Consider the following 20,565-nt stretch of genomic DNA (forward strand, 5'->3'; position numbering starts at 1 on the left):
TCCCATGCTTTGTAGGATGTTCAATAACATTGCTGTTTAATAACATGTTTAATGACATCCACCCAGCTAGTAGAACCCCCCAGTTGTGACAACCAAATGCCTTTAGATATTGCTAAATGCCCCCTGGGGAACAAAAGCTCCCTGAGTTGAGACCACTGCACTGAGCAGAGGAGCTAGCGGACAAGAGTGCCCAAGAGTGTCCTCTCTGGAGCCACTGCTGTGTAGCTGGGTGACCTTGGAAAGTAACTTCTGATTACTTTCTGAGCCACCCCGCATCCCTCCTTGAGGTAAAAGAGAGCATGTCTGAGCTCCAGGCCTGTAGTTCTGGATTCTAGGTTCCACACTGCTCCTCCTTTACATCCTAAGCAATAACGTCCTTGAGAATATAATTATTTTATGTTATGATCATATTTTAATACACAGTAAAATAAATGTTGAATCTGCTATTTTAAAAAAAATGCTGCCCCAACTAAAGTTATCTCTTGTACTGGGACATATACCACAATTTGGAAAGCTTCAAGATAATGCGACTTTAGACTTAAAGGCCACGTATTCAGAGAGGCCTTCCCTGACCATCCACCTAAAACCTACGGCAGGTCTGTGCTCGCTTTGACAGCACATACACTAAACTTGGAGCGATACGGAGATTAGCATAATCCCTGCGCATAGATGACACGCAAATTGTGAGGGATTCCGTATTTTTGTGGGAGATACAGGCTTCCAGTTATGGAATGAATCAGTCACGGGACTAAAAGACACAGCATAAGGAATGTAGTCAGTGATACTGTAATAGCAATGTATCCACATATATGTGGGGCAGATGGCAGCTACACTTGTGAACATAGCATAATGTATAAACCTGTGTCAGCTGCACTCCAAAAAATGTGGAAAAAAATCACAACCAAATACAACTTTTAATATGTTGACAAATACTTCAAACTTCCCACCAATCCAGAAAGATGGCATAATGTATTTTTTACTAAATGACTGCTTTACACAAAAATAAATAAACAGATAGATAAATGCTAAAGTAGGCTTAATTCCTCTACACACACACACACACACACACACACACACACACACACAGAGTACAGGTCTTCCTGTACCACATGTTTTTTACCTTTTTGATAGCAGTTAATTTAAATAGACTCCCAAACTGATTAATTAATCTTAAATCTTTATTCTGTCTCTCTGACATCAACATTTAAGTCCTGTGAAACCTGTCACCACTGTGTCCCCCCTCTCATCCCCCAATACTCAGTCCAGAGTCTGTTACGAAGCAGACCCTCAAACTTACCTTGACCGAATGACTAAGGAACCAGCCACGATCAGATCATGTACTAGATTCGGCAGGTTAATTCTCAAGTGCAATTTTAATAATGATTACACTTGAGAAAATAATAAGACTTACAAGAAAAAGCCTATTAGACCTAAATTTCCTTTTTAGTGTATGCTGGAGAAGTCTGATGAACGATTACTGGTTTGTAGAAGATCAAAAGATGTGCAGGAGTTAGTTGGCTTCTACAATTACAGAATTCATATTTATCTTTTGATCTTCCTCTTTTTAATTAAGAGGACTATTAAAGTAGTTGAGCCTTGAGAGGTTATGAGCTATGTGAGAATATCTTTTCATAAAGTAGGTTACCTAAGAGTCTCAATCACTGTTACATATCACTACCATCCTTATCTGGATGGAAATAGTGGGTGAGGACTCCAAATTTGAAAGGTTTTATTGTTCTCAGAGGAGAGCCTCAGGCCATGTGTACTGGGTTATAGAAACCATTATGGAACATTAAAAAGGAAACATTTACCTCATGAATTAGGGATTAAAAATGTTGAGACTTCAGCCAGTTGAAAGCTTTGTCAAATAGACTTTGGGCAAAGTTTTTGCATAAGGGCTGGCCTGTGTGTAGGGGCTCAGTCCTTGGTGAATATTAGCGTCGATGAAGACCCTTAACAGTTACCAGACCAAGGACTAAAGGTTTGTACATTTTTAAAGGGTTCTAAATGATATAAACAAAACCAAACTTTAGAAGAATATGTGTGCCTAGCTTGCAGAGCCTTTAAATATTTATCATCTGGCCTTATAAAGTCGGCTGGCTCTGTGAGACAAACTCAGCCATTCTTCAGGTTAACAAAATTTCTTATGTTAACCTGTATGCTGTATTTCAAATATATTTGATGACACCCTTTCTCATGCCTTTAGGCCATGAATATTGTCACTTCAGTGCTGCTGCTCTATGCCAAAGAGGAGGAAGCTTTCTGGCTGCTAGTGGCTTTGTGTGAACGCATGCTTCCTGATTACTACAACACCAGAGTTGTTGGTATGTGGGGGCTGTAGTTAACATTTTGACTTACGGCTCACAGCGAAGATGCTTCTAGAGCCAAGATGCCGGCTAGAACTCCATTTCCAGTCACCAATAGCCAAAAGAGTTTTAAATAATTCCAGTTTCCCAAAATAGGAGTGAGAGGGCTTAAATTAACATAAGACTGTACACAAAGGAGCCCCATGGAACGTAAGAGAATATGCATGTATCACAGTTACAGGAATTATTTTAGAAAACATTTGATGTGGGTGTCACTCTGTGGCATGTGTGAACGGCACCAAACATGTCAACCATCAATCAACCCAAACAGATTTGACCAAAAATGTTTTCATGAAAAGGATGGAATCTGTGGAAAACAGAAATATGCAAAAAAAAAAAAAAAAAAAAGAGAGAGAGAGAAAGAGAGAGAAACTCTCCAATAAAAAAAATCCAAAACTAAGTTTCTACAGTTTTTTTTTTTTGGAACTGGTTTCATTGTAAAGCAAACAATGACTGTAAACATTTAAATGAATTGTTGCTGTTCTTAAAATCCTCTCACGTGTAAGACATTCATTTTAGCAGGGCAAGCTTTTTGTTGCTAGTGTGGTAAATTGTATGTTTTATGTGCTCTTCATTTCTAAACCTTTTCATACTGATTTGATTCATTGGAAAAATTCCCCAGAAACGTCAGTAAGTTGATCATGAGTATGTACAACTGGAATGCTATTTTTTTTTAGATTTTTTTTAAATGTTTATGCATTTTTGAGAGAGAGAGACAGAGCATGAATGGGGGAGGAGCAGAGAGAGAGGGAGACACAGAATCCAAAGCAAGCTCCAGGCTCTGAGCTGTCAGCACATTGCCCAATGCAGGGCTTGAACCCACGAACTACGAGATCATGACCTGAGCCTGAGTAGGACACTCAACCGACTGAGCCACCCCGGCGCCCCATACATTTTTTTCTTTTAAGTAATCTGTACATCCAGTGTTGAGATCGAACTTACAACTCGAAGATCAAGAGTCACATGCTTTACCAGTAAGCTAGCCAGGTGCCCCTGAAATGCTTTTGAGTTTAAAAAACACTCATTTAAGGGATCCCTGGGTGGTTCAGTCAGTTGAGCTGCTGACTTGATTTTGGCTAAGTTCATGATCTCACAGTTCCTGGGATGGAGCCCTGTGTCGGGCTCTGTGTTGGCAGTGCGGAGCCTGCCTGGGATTTTCTGTCTCTGTCTCTTTCTGCCCCTCCCCAGGGTGCTCCCTCTCTCTCTCTCTCTCTCCCTCTCTCAAAATAAATAAACTTAAAAAAAAAAAACCCATTCTTATTAAAGTCAACAACTCATTTGTGGGGACTGTGCATCCAGAAAAGCAACTTGTTTTTTATTTTAAATTTTATCTTTTTTTAAGGTTTATTCATTTTTCAGAGAGAGACAGAGTGTGAGTGGGGGAGGGGCAGAGAGAGAGAGGGAGGGAGACAGAATCTGAAGAAGGCTCCAGGCTCTGAGCTGTCCCCACAGAGCCCAACATGGGCTTGAACTCACAGACCGTGAGATCATGACCTGAGCCAAAGTCAGATGCTTAACCAACTGAGCCACCCAGGCACCCCAGAGTTTTTTTCAATGAGTTTGCCAAGAAATGAGGCTACTTAGATATACATTTCATGCCTAAGTAAACAATTATATATCATGAAAACTTTCCAAACTGACTTTTCCAACAACCCATACAGTTGTGTTACCGCCCTTTTGTGGTAGGGAAGCAGGACAGGAACACTCTGGAAAGAGAAGAAACACCCATGGCTAATCTGCTGCCTGAGCTGTGTTGACACCTTGGTCTAGTCATTCAGTGCCTGGTAACATGGTAGCAGCAGAACAGTTAGAGAAAGGAGCTGAGTTCTGTCTCAGCAGCAATTGTGAGCTGGATTATTTTAGTCAAGCCATTTGATTTGATTGGGTTCCATGGTAAGAAGGTGCGGTGGGTTCACCTGTGCCCTTTTGTGCCCGCCTCTGCTGCAGGCGCACTGGTGGACCAGGGTGTCTTCGAGGAACTGGCACGAGACTATGTCCCGCAGCTGTACGACTGCATGCAGGACCTGGGCGTGATTTCTACCATCTCCCTGTCTTGGTTCCTCACGCTCTTTCTCAGCGTGATGCCCTTTGAGAGTGCGGTTGTGGTTGTGGACTGTTTCTTCTATGAAGGAATCAAGGTGATATTCCAGTTGGCCCTGGCTGTGCTGGACGCAAATGTGGACAAACTGTTGAGCTGCAAGGACGACGGGGAGGCCATGACCGTTTTGGGAAGGTAATGGACCAAGCCTCACTTTGCAGACCACCTCAGGCTCCTTCTCTGAACTTGCCCTCTCTCCTTTCCCCTTGGCTTCATGAGTTTTATTGGCTTGATGGTCATCATCATGCCCACTCCTGTCTGTGGCTGAGGATTCATTTTCATAGGCTGCATCTTTAGAAGTTAGGAGAATTTTGTTCTGTTCTTAAGGAGGTACTTCAGATGAAGTATACATTTTAAAGTATATTTTAAAATGAAGAGTTTGCAGAAAACAGAGAACTGTAAAGGGAGAATTCCAAATTAGCCTCGGTGACTTCTGATTCCTTTCTTTGTCCAGGTATTTAGACAGTGTGACCAATAAAGACAGCACGTTGCCCCCCATCCCTCACCTCCACTCCCTGCTCAGTGATGACGTGGAGCCCTACCCTGAGGTAGACATCTTCAGACTCATCAGAACGTCCTATGAGGTGGGTTCTCATTTCCTGCCTGAATGGCACAGTGCTCCGAGAGTGCAGAGAGGGACACTGATGTGTGGCACCCGCTTCCATTGCTAACCATGGGTATACCTGCTTCCTTTCACCTTCTGATAACTAAGTGGCAGAGCAAGCAGCTGCCTTCCAGCTGACGGCTTTGACCTTCAGAGACAGGAACTGAACAGGGCCATGACACCTGCTGGCTCTCACACCATAGGGCAGATGGCATGACAAACTCTCGCCATCTAGTTCTTTACCATGGCTGTCCTGAAGCCTGATCAGAGTAGTGGCTCAGATTCGACTCTGGGTGTATTGAGGAGGGGCTTCTAGAGCAGGCATGCTTCAGTCGACCTGCTCACATCGATACACTCTCTGTGCTCGGGTCAAGTACTCAGGTCGTCTCTAAAGAAAACAAGTCAGTTCTCTTCAGTCCAAGACCGATGGAATAGAGAAGAACCATCCTAGAGAAGAACCAGAGTCCTGGGGTGTCTCTCAAATGCTTGGACTGGCTAGGGAGGATGCCTTCTGGTATGTGAGGACCCTGGATCTGGCCCTGAATCTCAGAATAGAACTAACAACCTTCTAGGGGTGAAGGAAGCAGTGTTATGTGCTGAGTAGTGTTTGGTGGTTTGTGAAGCCCTGAGGACTCAGTCCCCATGATACCCAGTGGTTTCTTCATTTCCTGATCCTTGGCTGTGCAAACATTTATGGAAATGATCATTAAGAAAGAGCATGAATATTCTGCTGAGCACAGTACTCACAGATATCTTGAGAGTGTTTGACTATGATTGTCAGCATTGCAACTAGTAACAGCTTGGATTAAGGGACAAATAGTGAAGGACAAGCTGAGGTCAGAAAGTCTCTCTTAAAGAGAAAAAAAATTGTTGCTTTAAAACAACCTTTTCAGAAATGTATGTCCTTACACTCCATAAAGGAGACAAGACTGATAATTTATTATTTTTAAAAAACTTCATTGACACTCAATATGTATTGAGAACAAAACATTTTTGTATCTTTTAGAATCATAAAAGTAATGCATGTTTATTCTTTAAAATGTAGAAACTATGGAAAAATAAACTTATATTCACTATATTTCCCTAAAGTAGATTTTCATATTTGTAATATGCAATTAAAAATTAAGTCTCTACTAAAAAGTGCTTTGTAATACCCCAGTTTTCACTTAAAATATACTATGAGCACTCTAATATATTAAATATTGTTGAAAGCTATAATTTTCATAGATTCTTAATATTTTATTTAATGAGTCGCCAAAAATCATTTAATTAGTCACTTTTGTTGTACATTTACTTTGGTTGCTTCCAAATTTTCAATATTTTATGGCAACTTTACATGATATTGTTAGATATATATTATATATATATATTATATGATATATTCTATATTGTATGATAAACTTGTATACAAATACCACATCTCTGATTATTTTCATAGAGTCCTTCCTAAGGAATATATCTATAGCAGTAAATCAAAAAGTACAAATTATTTCCAAGCTCCTAGCACACACCATCCAATTTCCATGAAGATCGACCCGATTTATATTTCCACTAGTAGAGATTAAGGATGACTATTTCACCTCAGTCTCTCAAAAACTGGTTGTTATCATAATGCAGTAAAAAACATCACTGCCTCAGGACTTTTGGATAATACTCTGTTGGAAATTGTGGATGATTATTTTTCCAGAAAAAGAGCCATGTAATTAAAGGCAATGGTTATTATTATAGCTGTGAGTTGTTTTTCTAAAGGCATCCCCTGAAACCTTTATTGTTAAGAGAATTCTGGACCAAAGTAGCAAAGCTTAGTATGTGGAAACTCAGCTCTGCTCTTGACGGCAGATAAGCTAACATCATGCTGAGGTCAGCACTTGACCCATTTTTAATGGGAAAGAAAGAATGGAGACAAGACCAAGGGCTGGTTTCCATTTACATCCTGTCTGGCTGATCGCTAATGGTGGCCCTTTGGCTGCCAAACATCCTGTCGCAAGATACAGCAGCAGTTTCCTTCCTCTGCCTGGACAGACAACCCCTTTTATTTATGCCAGTGCCTATATTACCTGGTCTTTCAGAGCATAATGACTGTTTTTTTGTTTTCCCTACTTCATGTCACCGTGCCACTCATAAGTCTCCAGTGGCTCCCCAGTGCCTTACAAATCAGTGTAAAGTGACCACCACAAACTCTTGCGCATCTCCGTTTTCCCCTCCTAACCATCAGATTCGTGGTTCTCAATCTTGCCTGTGCATTAAAACTACTTACAATTTTTTTCCAACTCGGGCTTTTAAAAATGTAAATTCCCAGGCTCCATTCCAGACCAATTAAATCTGTATCTCTGGCATGAGGCCTAAGAAATAAGTATTTTTTGAAAGTCGCCCAGAGGGTTCCAGTGCCAGGGGAGGGTTGCGCTTCATTGCCCTAAATGCAGAATGGGGCCACTGGTCACAGACGCTGGTTATAACCTGGCTGGAACTAAGGCAGGACACCGGTTTTCTAAGGCGTGCAACACGTTTATCTCTGTGCTTCGGGATAATTTAGCATGAAAATGGAAAAGTAGGAAAAATACTGGAAGTACATTCAGCTTTGAGGTCCCCAGGTTGCTGGATGTTGGCTTGATATTGACAAGATTTCTCCTGATGAGTGGAGATGATAACTTTATTCATAAATGCCTCATGGAGAAATTCTTGTTCGTTATACGTTCTCCCAAGACCCCCCTGAAGGAATTGTATAGACAGTTTGAGAGAGGGTTTACTTCTGTGTGGGCCCTGTGTGTGAAGCTCTGCAGTTTTGCAAAGTTACACAGAAGTAAAAGACAAAACTCAGGTTTGATTTGTAGACCAAGATGCCCCTCCTCGAAGGCACAGGGCACACAAATAAAGGACCTTACAGCGAGCACATGACCACCAGAGTTTCTTCATGTTCAACACGATCCAACCCAGTGGGTTTAAGCTGAGAAAAGCTGGCTAATAGAAAAGATGTGGCGAAGGGCACCTGGGGAGCTCAGTTGGTTGACCATCCGACTTTGGCTCAGGTCACAACCTCGAGGCTTATGAGTTCGAGCCCCACATGGGGCTCACTGCTGTCACCCTGTCAACACACAGCCTGCTTCCCATCCTCTGCCTCCTCTCTCTGCCCCTCCCCTGCTTGTGCTCTCTCCAAAATAAGTAAATAAATATTTAAAAAGAAAGAAACAAAAGAATGTGGTTAATAAAACACAGAGGAGTTTGTACGGCACTGGCAGTTACGTGTTGGGCTTATTAATGAAGACTGCAAAAGCTACCGCGCACTGAGAGCCTGCGCTGTCTGAGGCGGGGTGCCCGTGCCTCATAGACAGACCCGCCAGGTAAAAGTTAACCCATTTTAAGGTTAAAACTGTAAGTTGAGAGGAGTTGAGCTAGGTTTTCCAGGCCACACAGCTAGAAAGTGACACTCTAGCATTAAAGCTAGAGCCACTGGGGTTTGTCTGGATAGAATGGAGATGGAATTATAAATGTACATGTGGACATGAGGTCAGTTGGTCTAGTAGAGGCTGGTGAGCAGGAGTCTTAAAACCACTGATTGATTTGCAAGGCACTCAACAGCCTCCTCAAAGCTGAGGGGAGTTTTCTTCAAGTACATTATTTCTGCTCCCCGTGCAATACATTGGACTGGGGAGAGCCGAAGGAATAGACTAGCAAAGAAGATACTGCAGTTGTGTGAGGAAAGACCCAGGAGATAAAAGAAACGCCGTTTATCCATTTATTGAAAAAAAATCTTTATTTAAGATGTTCTAAGTGCCTATCTTTTGCCAGGCATCATGCTCAGCCCTGGCGATACGTTATCAACAACTGGTGTGAATATTTTCTTTCTTGATCTTTAATGTGTAGATATTTTCAAGCACAGTAGAAGTTCAAAGGATAACCTGTTCCATTTCCATTAACTCGTCACCCAGTCCCAACAATTATCAGCATTTTTCTGATCTCTTTTCATCTAAGTCATTTTTTTTCCTGGAGTATTTTCAGGCAAACTCTAGATAGCATATTATTTCACTTGGAAACCCTTGATTATGTATCTCTAACAGGAAAGCAGTTAGGGCTTGATATTTTGTGCTAATTTATAGCTTTGATTCCTTCAGCAGTTTTGAGAATCTCTCCCCTAGTCCTCGGTCTCAGCCTAGCACAACTTCCTGCTATTTTTTGTTAAGTCCAGAGACTCACTCACATCCCATCAGTTTCTCCTCTCTTCCCCAAACTCCTCTTCCAAGGCACCACCTTAGGCATTTGGAGATTTCTGACCGCAGAAAGGACCCTCAGGTGTGAACGGTGCTCAGTCCTCTGGCTAACAAGAGTGAAACCCATTCTATATCCCAGGAAAATAAGCACTCCCCAAAATAGCTTCTTTTTTTCAAACTAACATTTCAAATGTACTTTTGAGCATAATTTCAATGACATACCCTTACTGAAAAACAGAAGCAGTAGAGTTTTGGGATTTTAGAAATGATGCCTTCTTTTTGTTGCAATAAATTTCCTTCTTGTAGGCAGATTTATTCAGATCATGGACTTAAGGCCTAAACTGCTTTATGTTGCCTTTTTTCTTCAAGCTTCAGCATTTGAATATTTCTAGTCTTCTCTGGAGGATTTAGAAACGAAAAGCCTACTGAACTTGATGGAGCCTGGCCCTTGTGGTCTCTCTATAAAATCTGTATTTGTTCTCCATCATCCCTGTCTCCCCAGCAATGCGAGGGAAAGCTTGGAGGGATGAAATCACAGAGAGGCTGCCCAGCATGGGGAAGGGAGCTCTCGTCCGCTGAGGAGTGATGGTGGGCGTGGGAGAGGCCAGGGAACACAAGCTGGGAACTTGAGGGGAGCTGGTCCCCACATTCCTTTACCTGAGCTTCTCTCCTTGTCTCAAGGCTTATGGTGAGGACAGAACGCAGGAGAGGTGAAGTGGTATGAAACAAAGGGCCGAATACCTAGTTGTTAGCTATTATCATCAACAGTCAAGTCAACCGGGGCGGGAGTGGGAAGGGGGGAGGCAAAGCAGCAAACAGAGGAAGCTTGCATTGAAAATGCCTCTCAGCTCCTAAAAACATTAGAAATTAGTTTGGAAAATTAGAAACAGGACACAAACATTCAGATAAAAATTGAGTTGAAGAAGGGATGTAAAGGAGATGGATAATTCTGTTTATTGTTTAAGGAAGGGAAGATTTTAGAAAATAAAATAATTTTAGGCTTCCTCACTCGCACCACTAAATTCTGTTTGTTAGAAAAAGTATTGTTACATTAGTGAATTTGTTCTTTTCACGGAACCAAAATGTGCAATGCCTAGGGAAAAGTATTACAACCAGGCTTTGCCCTTGCTTTCGGTGATGGGAAATGCTGGCTCCAGGATGTACTGAGTGAGCCACCTTTTGTTTGCCCTATATTTAGTATTTCGTTTAGTCAGAGCTCCTGCAAAAGGTGGGAGAGAAAGGGGGATTAAGGGAGAGAGAGAGGAACTCAATCATTCTCATTCCTCATTTTCCTTTAGACATCCTCCAGAAATAGCCAGGCGGGAACTTGGAGTCCATGATTGGGACTGTTTGCTTCAGATGGAAGGGCCATTGCATTTCATTGTGTTCCATCTGAGACCAGTCCCAGAGGCCTGGCCAAGGGAGAGTCCTGCCTAGCAAACAGCAGGACCCATTTCTAGTTGAGGAACAGATGTTAACTAAATATACAGGGCTCCTTGAAGGTCGGGCTAGGAAATAACTCTTTCTTTGGCAGTCTGCAAAGATTTTCAAGCCAGTGTTTAATATTAGTTACTACTATCAGTACTTTATGTTAATATATCTGTCTGCAGTTCTACAAGGACAGTCTTGATGTCTCATTGACACAGAAATAAACTGAGTTTCAAAAGACTCAACCGAATTGCATAGAGTCACAATAGCTAATCAGGCAAAGAACATGAATTTGAATAAAATTTTGTCTAGCTCCAAAATCTATGTTCTGATCTTCCCAGAGACAGGAAGGAACTTCTTGTCGGACAGAATGGTGGGTGGTGGAGTTCTGGAACTGGTGTCTGGGCCTCAGACTTGCAGCTCAGCCCCTGTGGAATTCTGGGTCACTTATTCAACCTCTCTGAACCTTGGTTCTCCCATCTGTAAAACGGAAGTAAGAGTGCCAACTCCCAAGGTCATTATAGGGAGCCAATGACAAAGCACATAATGGCCTTGCCAGTTGTAGGTTAGATGCCATTTACTTTCCTTCTGTCTTATAACTAATGTTTTTGTTTGTTTTTGTTAATCAAAGGCATATTATGGCCCAGTTTGAAGTAAACCCAGTTCTCTGTCTTTAGCCTGTACTTTGCAATGAGTACTTTACCAGTTCTGTGGGCTTGGCAAGTTAATGTTTTTGTTAAACTTCTGTTTCCTTGTGTCTGAAATGGGGAGAAGAGCACTTCCTTCCTGGTATTATCGCGAGAATTCAATGTATTCAGCAAATATTTGTTGAGCATTTACTAAATCAGCACTGTCCTCCACTCCAGTGGACACAATCTCTTCCTTCAATAGTAAGTGGGGGGAGGGTGGTGGGAAGGGATAGGTATAGTAAATAAAAACCAAACATAAGGTGAAATGATAAATTCAGTTTCTTCTATGTGTCAGGATTGTGTCGCCATAAATCTTGCAGACTGTGTGCTTTAGCAGATTTCTCAGAAATACCAATATTGCTCCTTTTCAGAAATTTGGAACCATCCGGGCAGATTTGATTGAGCAGATGAGATTCAAACAGAGACTGAAGGTGATCCAGACACTGGAGGATACTACGAAACGGAACGTGGTAGGTCCTTTGAAAACTAATGGATGGCCTTCTTTCTCCATAAATTCCTTCTTCACAGACAGATGATTTAAAAGAAGAAAATCAGGAACTTTCTCAATATAACATCTTTGAGATCGTGAGATTAATTGTGTCTGCCTTCTTACAGGTCCGAACAATTGTGACAGAAACTTCCTTTACCATTGATGAGCTAGAAGAGCTTTATGCTCTTTTCAAGGTGAGTGGCTTTTTTTTTTTAATGTTTATTTATTTTTGAGAGAGAGAGAGAGAGAGAGAGACAGAGTGAGAGCAGAGAGGGACAGAGAGGGAGACACAGAATCCAAAGCAGGCTCCAGGCTCTGAGCTGTCAGCACAGAGCCTGGGGTGGGGCTTGAACCCATGAACCATGAGATCATGACCTGAGCCGAAGTCGAACTTTTAACGACTGAGCCACCAAGGCTCCCCTCAAGGTGAATTTTAAAGTAAAATTCATGTACATCCAGGGGAATAAAAGAGTTCACTGTAATAATTCAATTAGTTCTAGATTTTTTTTAAGGTTTATTTATTTTGAGACAGAGAGAGAGAGCATGAGCAGGGGATGGACAGAAAGAGAGAAGGACAGAGGATCTGAAGCAGGCTCTGTGCTGACAGCAGAGAGCCTGATGCGGGGCTCAAACCCACGAACCATGAGATTATGACTTGAGCCACATTTGGACACTTAACTGAGTGATCTGCCGAGGTGCCCCATTTCTGTTAAATTGTTAAGGGACATCACGAGTGTCCACATGCATAAATATGAAGATAGAGCTGAGAGTGTAAAACTCGAGTGCTTCAGGGCACCTGGGTGGCTAATTCGGTTGAGCATCCAATTTCAGCTCAGGTCAGGTCATGGTTCGAGCCCTGCATTAGGCTCGCTGCTGTTAGCCCAGAGCCCGCTTTGGATCCTCTGTCACTCTCTTTCTCCGCCCCTCTCCTGTGCATGCATGCTGTCTCTTCTCTCTCTTAAAAATAAACATTTAAAAAAAATGGACTGCTTCATATGAAAAATAAGCATATTCTCTTAACTCATTTAAGCTGATGTTTCAGCTCTCTTCCACTCCATCTATATTTTAGCTATTTCCTTCGACCTAACAAAATAGGGTATTACTTTATAATACTCACCGGAAAGATGGCAGTTGAGTTTAAAGTCTCCCTGAAATTATTGTACTTTATAATTTTTTATATGAAGTGTATTAAAGCACCCTAAGAGCTTTCCTGTATTAAGCTATGTTAAAACACACTGAAAAAGAGATAATGCAGCCAGAATAAGAATAAAGCCGTTCCTGTGTCTAAGGAAAAGCCCAATTGGTTTCAAGTTCTGTGATTTTCATTCTTTTATGTCTTCAATGCTGATACCATCTTTATCTTGATCTCTAATTGGGTAGCTTCCAGAATCTTCACCTGTTACTGCCTGAACTAAACATGACTATTTGGAGAACTGCAAACATAGTACAGCAGGAAGCATTAAGGGACAATGGTCTGGGTTGAATACTAATAAATCTTAGAATCAGAGGATGTGATAGCTGGGAATGTTTTCGCTAATATCCACTTGCTTGTCAGCTACTGAAGGGCACCACCATTATTTATTTTTGTTTTACTGGTGCCTCCTATAGTGTCTCTCCCTGGAAGGTGCTCTAAACATACATGTATTGAATACATGGGTAAATTAGTGACCAGTGGTCCATCTAGTATCCTCTCTGCATGTTTCTGATGTGGACACAGAGAGAGTGAGGTTCCATCGCTGGTTAATGACGACCTTCGGGTATCCCAGCAGCATGACCAGCAGAGTGGACACCACCCCCGCCGGCCTGCATTCGGCACTTGATGGTGGAGTCTCTATAGTATGCCCGCCCATTCATAGTTTATTCATATACCATAACTCACTGCTCAGTGTAGATGGGTGATTCATAAGAAAAGGGCCCCTCTTGGTTTCATAAAAGAAAAATACAGTGATCCGACTTAGATCAAAACAAGACATAATGATCCAATTAAGATTGGATTTTGAAGAGATGCTGAAGACCAGAAGAAATCCACTTTATGGGGGAGGGGGAGCAGGTAGAGTCAGGATTTTGGGTGACTGAACAGAAGTGGGAGTAGCAGCCAGAGGCAGCAAGACCAAGAACAGATAACAGGAAGGGCATTGACATTAGAAAGAAGAGGCTGCTTTGGGGGGACACCAGGGAAAGGAGGACCAGAGCTGGTGGTGCAGAAGTCCGGGGCCCAGAGATCGCTGAAGCCTGGGCACATCTGCACTCTCTGGTCTGCATACCTTCAGGTACCAGGTGTGTCATTTGCACACTGAGAATATGCCGGAACAAAGCAAACTCTTCTTATACTCCAAAGCCCTGTTCTAAGGCTGTGTTGACAAACAGGAGTCCCCCCAATCTACGGAGCACCCCAAAAAAGAACCTGAGACTAGGTGTCAGAAGGAGCATCAGGAGATACCGTGGAACCTAAGATAAAAATTTCATTATGGAGTCTCTTTTCTTGATTCTTCTGAACACTTTAGTTGGTTTTAAATCCTTTGAACACATATTGAGGCATTCCTATGTGTCTGACACTTTGCCCGACTTTTTAGCCCTTGAAAATACCAGTTTTGGGGGGTTCTCCTGCATACACAAAGGACAGATGCAGTCCCCTCTGGAGGAGCTTGGAAACTTGGCAAACTACGAAGTCCTGCACTTGAAACTAACGTAACCTTGTGTCAACTATACTCAAATGAAAACAAAACAAAAGCTTGGAGGAAAAGGGTGAAAGGCTGCCACCTTGAGGCACATTTGATGGAAAATGTAGTTCAAGGCCCCTTTGCCCTAGTTTCTCTTGAACTCCTCAATCATTCCTTTGGTCCTTTTTGGAGGTCTGGGTCCCTAGCCCCCACGTGATGGAGTATGGGGCTTATCAAGGAACCGGCTAGTCTTTTCCTGAAGTTTGTGAGCTCTGTCAAAGTGCCTGGACCCACATTCCAGCCAGGTTCTGGAGTAATTTGCAAGCTTTAGTTAGGAGGAAACGCTTTAGGACAACCTTTATGCACTGAAGTAGCTCAGGTAAGGAGGACCCTCCCAGGGATGTATTACCAAGGTGGTCCCACCCACAGAGGGCATAGGGCTCAATCCTTGCAGCATCTCCGACCTCAACCTCGCCTGCCTCCCTCTGACATCCCCCACTCTGACCTCAGCACTACAGCCTGGAATGTAGTCCCAAAGCCTCCGTGAACTCTGTCCCGCTTTCTCTATTCTCCCAAGGCTGCACTGCAAAATCCTGCCTTTGGTTCTGCACTCCACCTCCCCTTTCCCCTCTCTTGCTGACCCCCGCTCCCCTCTCTTCTAATTTATTTGCCGTGATTCCCAGTAAACAACTGTGAGAAAGACATTAGGGCTTTGTTCCTTTCTAAGTAAGAGCAAACTGAACAACTACACCCACTACTGACTCCCCCCTTACACAACTCCTAGGCAAGGGGGAAGGATCGGTTTCGAAAGTGCTTTTTTCTACTGGAATATTTATACATTACTGTAGTGAGATACTCAGACAGTCCAATAGGGAGTAAAGTAAAAAATAAAGTCCTCCTTTTCATGCCCCCATCTACCATCCATCCAGAGCTAACTGTAATGTCTGGGGGAGGGGTGTCCTTCTGGGCCTTTCTATTACAAGTTTTGCCTTTGTGGTCTTCCTAGAATGGGTACACGTATCCACCAGGATCAATATGACTTCATGAATAAGAGGCTGCCTTGTTTTGAATACTATGACTATAATATTTATGTAATTCCAGTGACCAAGAGGCAAGGGGTCTTTGGGCCCTTAAACTAGGAATTCAGAAACCCCAAATGTCACGATGCTTCTGCTCTGAGTAAGTGGTTGATGACTTTGTGAGAGCCACTCAGCCTCTGGGCTTTCTCATCCTCACCTAGAAAACAAGGTGGTCAGATTGCCTAAATTACAGATCCTATTCAGGTTAACGTTCTGTTTAATTTCTTCAAATAAATAATTTTGTTTATTTTATGAGGGTTGTTTTTTTTTAATGCGTGTGTCTGTGTAAAGGAGAAGAACATAGGGGTAGAGGTGGGGGCGGGGGGGAGGGGGCTTTCTTCATCTCTACCTCCAGTAACTGAACTGGACCTTTCATGCCGGATGTAACCTGCAGAGGTGGTCAGCATGGAGTTAATGGGTTGGTCCAGTGGAGGTGGGTGTAGAACAAGGAGAAGACAGGGAGCCCTAAGACCAGAGCACCTGCCGCAGGGTCCACCGAAAAGGCTTTTTGCAAATGTGAGACGGGGCTTTTTTTTTCCCCGGTTTCTGCTGTGAGAGCGCATCCCCAGTAATCCTCTTTTTTCTTTAATTTTTCAGGCGGAGCATCTAACCAGCTGCTACTGGGGTGGGAGCAGCAATGCTTTGGACCGCCAAGACCCCAGCCTGCCTTACCTGGAACAGTATCGCATTGACTTCGAGCAGTTCAAGGGGATGTTCGCCCTTCTCTTTCCCTGGGCCTGTGGAACTCACTCTGAAGTGCTGGCCTCCCGCTTATTCCAGTTATTGGATGAAAATGGAGATTCTCTGATTAACTTCCGAGAGTTTGTCGCTGGGCTGAGTAAGCATGGGGATGTTATTGCATGAATTTGAAAGGGATGACAGGGCAGTAACAGCCGCCCCGCGCATGGTGGTCCTCGGTGCTGCCCTCAGGGCCACAGCCGCACGCTGCCTCCAAAGATTGGGTTTAGGGGGCAGAGGGATTCATCTTAAGGTTTGCAGACTGATGGTAAAATTCGTTTTGATGAATGAATATACTATATGATTAAAGCATTGCCTTCGCCTTTAGTTAGTCCTCAGCACCAGTTAAAATCCATTCTCAGACAATTTGTAAGACGATAAAATGCCAGCTTACACACTGGAACCACAGACCATGATAACTTTACAAGAAAAAGAATATTTCAGGGGATTGTTTTTCTTTGACACAAAGTATATTTATATTCTGTATTGCAAGATGTTATAAAAACATTTTGGGATGTTTTTAATAAAGGGCTGAGGAAACCGCTGCAGTTCTGTGGTCTAAATGGAGGTCTTTTCTAGCCTAAGTGTCCATCAACGGACGAATGGATCAAGAAGATGTGGTTTATCTACACAATGGAATACTCCATGGCAATGAGAAACAATGAAATCTGGCCTTGTGTAGCAACATGGATGGACCTTGAGGGTGTTATGCTGAGCGAAATACATCAGGCAGAGAAGGACACATATCATATGTTTGCACGTATAGGAGGATTAGGAGGAACTTAACTGACAAACGAGGGGGAGAAGAAGGGGGGAAATGGTGGGGGAAAGGGAGAGAGGCAAACCATGAGAGACTCTTGAATGCTGACAAAAACTGAGAACTGATGGATGTAGGGGGGAGGGGGGATGGGCATGGAGGAGGGCACTCGTGGGGATGAGCACTGGGTGTTATGTGGAAACTAATTTGACAATAAACTATTTGTAAAAAATAATAATAATAAAAATAAATAAATGGAGGTCTTTTCTTTCCATCTAGCCCGGAGGAAGGACCGGCCGCCTGAGAAAGCACAGCCACAGCTCACAAGCAGCACGTGGTTTCTGCCCGTCTGCCTCACTGTCTGACCGTTATTCTGTGTTAGCAGGACTTCCCTGTGTCCTTTAGAACTCTTCTTCCCTTCATGATCGAGCAGAAAGGCTACAGGCTAGTAGCGCTTGGCCCACCAGACACTGACGTTGTGGATGTAGGAGATGTTATGCCAGTGTGTCAGAATGAGAGTAGAAAAAAAAAAAAAGTTTATTCTAATTGTGCCCCTCTATGACCTTGGGCCAGGTACTTTATTTTTTTTCATTTATTTAAAAATATTTTATTTATATATTTTGAGAGAGACCGAGACCGGGCACACAGGGGAGGGGCAAAGAGAGAGAGAATCCTAAGCAGACTCTGTGCTGAAAGCAGATAGATAGAGCCTGATGCAGGGCTCGATCTTAGGAACGATGAGATCATGACCTGAGCCAAAATCAAGAGTTGGAGGCTTCACCGGCTGAGCCATCTGGGCATCCCCAAGTCATTTACTTTAAAATGACATGGCCTAGGAAAGATGAAGGGGTCAGGCACAGAGCCAATGATGATTCCAGAAAGTGCTCTAAATCTTTAAGAATAATGACTAGAAGACTTAAAGGCCAGGGGAAGCTGATGGTTTTTAAAAAGGCAAAGGGGAGGGGTGCCTGGGTGGCTTAGTTAGTTAAGCATCTAATTTTTGACTCGTCATAATCTCACGATCCACGAGATCCACTCAGGATTCTCTCCCCCTCCCCCCTGCCCCTCTCCTGCTCACACAGACTCTCTCTCTCTCTCTCTCTCTCTCTCTCTCTCAAAATAAATAAATAAAAATTAAACATTAAAAAAATAAAAAGGCAAAGGGGTGTAGATGAAGTGCTCTTAGGAAGGAAAAAGTTATTTGTATAAAGCACTCACATACATGCTTCAAAAGGGAGGGGAACATGGAAGAACTAGCCTTTTTTTGTGTAGCCACTGTTCAGATGCTTCAGAATTTGTATGTTATCACTAAATCCAAACAGTGGCCTTTTGAGGGGATAATAATGACAGCAGACATTTATACAGCATTACTCTGCGGCAGGCACTACGCTAACGTTTGCATGCATTCAATTTGCCTACGACGCACAACTACAGAGTTGGAGTTTGAACCCAGGCACTCTGGGGGCTCAGTTTGTGCTCTTACTATTGAGCTTTATTTCCCACCTGCCTATTCTTATTATCCCCATTTTCGGTTGAAGACATGAAAGCTCAGAGGACATTAGTTTCTAGCAAGCCAGTACTTACCTGTTACTGGACTGACTGCACAGTTAGTGCGTCCCGGGCCCGGTCAGACAGGGGCTGCCTGTCTCGCTGATTCATCGTTTTCTTGCTACTCCGTGCTGAGGACAGCAGGCAGGATATGTTTTAGGGAAGGAGGAGATATCAATTTTTAATTACACAAGTAACATAAGTACATTCCGCTTTTTTAAACAGTGACACAATCTAGGCAAGGCCGAAGACCCCTTAACCCTCTCCTCATCTTTTCTGCCCCAGGGTAACTACTTAATACCAGAAGGGTGGTTATCAAAAGGGGAGTTTTAAAAATTATCTTTGGACAAGAATAAGGAGGAGGAAAAAGAAACCAGTTCTGCATGTAGAAAAGTGATAGAATTTAATAGAAATATTTAATTGACTTAAGTTCAGGTGACTCCAGTAAGGAAAATACTCTTCAGAATCTTCAGGAAAGGAAGGAGAGGCTTGTAGTGCAGGAGAGTGAAAATACTGAGAAAGAATATTTAGGCTTCTCAAAATACAACTGAGTTCTTGAGCAAAGTATGCCTTTTCAGATACTGGGAGTCATGAAAGTTGTCACTCGTGTGGAACAGTTATTATGGAGACAGACAAGTAGACCAGAAAAGAGAAATTCTGTTCAGGTTTTAAAAACTAAGAAAGAAATTCTGGAAAAGGTGAATCAGTAATTTGAATGTCAATCCCCAGGAAGTTCCCTCTAGAAGTTCGTGAACAGATGGTCTGTATGGAATTAGAAGCGAGGGATTACTATCAGAAGCCACAAATGAAGTGTATCTCCTTTTTCAGTCATGTCGCTAAAAGGCAGGTTCTAAATATGTCATACATGTGGTAATGCAGCTGGTCCATCGTTTGACAGATAACTCATTATAGATGGAAAAGGTGGGAGAATATAGAAGGTGGTGATGAGGTAACTGATTGAACACCACCCCCCAAAATGTGATGGTTAATGAATCCGTTTCAACTGAGAGTTCTCTAGTACTTTGGGCTTGGTATTTCACCTCTGATTTTTCCTTCATTTACAACTGAGTTACTGTCAGGATAAAATAGCTTTGAATAGAGCTCCTGGAACAGTGCCTGACTTAAAAAGGGTTTACTGATAGACATTTGTTAATTATTGGCTTTGTGTTAAATCTCATGCTAACTACTTTCCACACTGGTTTCATTCTCTTCTCATGATAATTTTATGAGATAGAATTGTCTGTGGTTACTTTTCTGACTAGTATTAGTTGGTGTGCAGACATCTTGTGGTTTAGTTAACCACGTGGTCAATATGAGACTGCCGAGTGAAAGAGTATAAAAAATTGAATGCAGACTCAGGCCATATTAGTGGAAGAGTCAAAAAGAGCTCCATTATTCTCTGAAGTAGATAAGAGTCATCTGGAAGTCTCTGTCCAGAGACATATTGATTGACAAGTTGACACATAAGGTAGATGTGAGTAAAAATGAGGAAGCCTATACAAATCATGTTATGTGAGAAAGTGGAAAAACTTGGAGAGGGCAGGATAAACTTGCCTTGAAAAGATTGAGGGAGACAGGTGGGTTATCCTCAGAATCTGAAGGATTGTTGTATCGAGGCAACAGGCCTATTTTGTTTGGCTTTAAAGAGTTGAATAGGGGGAAGAAGAGCAGTTCTAAACCTTTTTTTGAGTCATGGACTCTGATATCTAATAGGGACTATGGACATTTTCTTCCCCTCAAAATGACATATGCACATAGAGACGAATTTTACATTTCCTAGGCTTTGCGGACTTTCTAAAGTTGAGAGTGCAGGTTAAGGATCCTGAGACTAAGGTAAAAATTGCAGAAAAACTTTCAGTATTTAGAGAATGCATCTGTAGAATGGAATGTGTCTGGTGGTGAT

The 20,565-nt window shown here is 42.5% G+C and overlaps 1 protein-coding gene and 1 non-coding gene across 4 annotated transcripts in view; both read left to right on the forward strand.

Moving 5' to 3' along the window:
* The window catches only part of TBC1D9 (TBC1 domain family member 9), a 115,972-nt gene that overhangs the window by 86,590 nt on the left and 8,817 nt on the right, over nt 1–20,565 (forward strand). For all 3 annotated transcript variants that reach the window (XM_039249156.1, XM_039249155.1, XM_039249157.1), the window contains 6 exons: nt 2,207–2,324; nt 4,314–4,599; nt 4,919–5,048; nt 11,762–11,860; nt 12,006–12,074; nt 16,217–16,457. In XM_039249156.1, coding sequence (XP_039105087.1) covers nt 2,207–2,324; nt 4,314–4,599; nt 4,919–5,048; nt 11,762–11,860; nt 12,006–12,074; nt 16,217–16,457 — 943 coding nt within the window. The remainder of the gene's footprint in view (nt 1–2,206; nt 2,325–4,313; nt 4,600–4,918; nt 5,049–11,761; nt 11,861–12,005; nt 12,075–16,216; nt 16,458–20,565) is intronic.
* Nucleotides 601–703, forward strand: LOC120243143. The gene has a single exon (XR_005531233.1). It is a non-coding gene; the product is annotated as a U6 spliceosomal RNA (small nuclear RNA).

The sequence above is a fragment of the Hyaena hyaena genome, unplaced genomic scaffold, assembly GCF_003009895.1.
Source record: "Hyaena hyaena isolate Hyena2069 unplaced genomic scaffold, ASM300989v1 scaffold_333, whole genome shotgun sequence".
NCBI classification, from domain to species: Eukaryota; Metazoa; Chordata; class Mammalia; order Carnivora; family Hyaenidae; genus Hyaena; species Hyaena hyaena.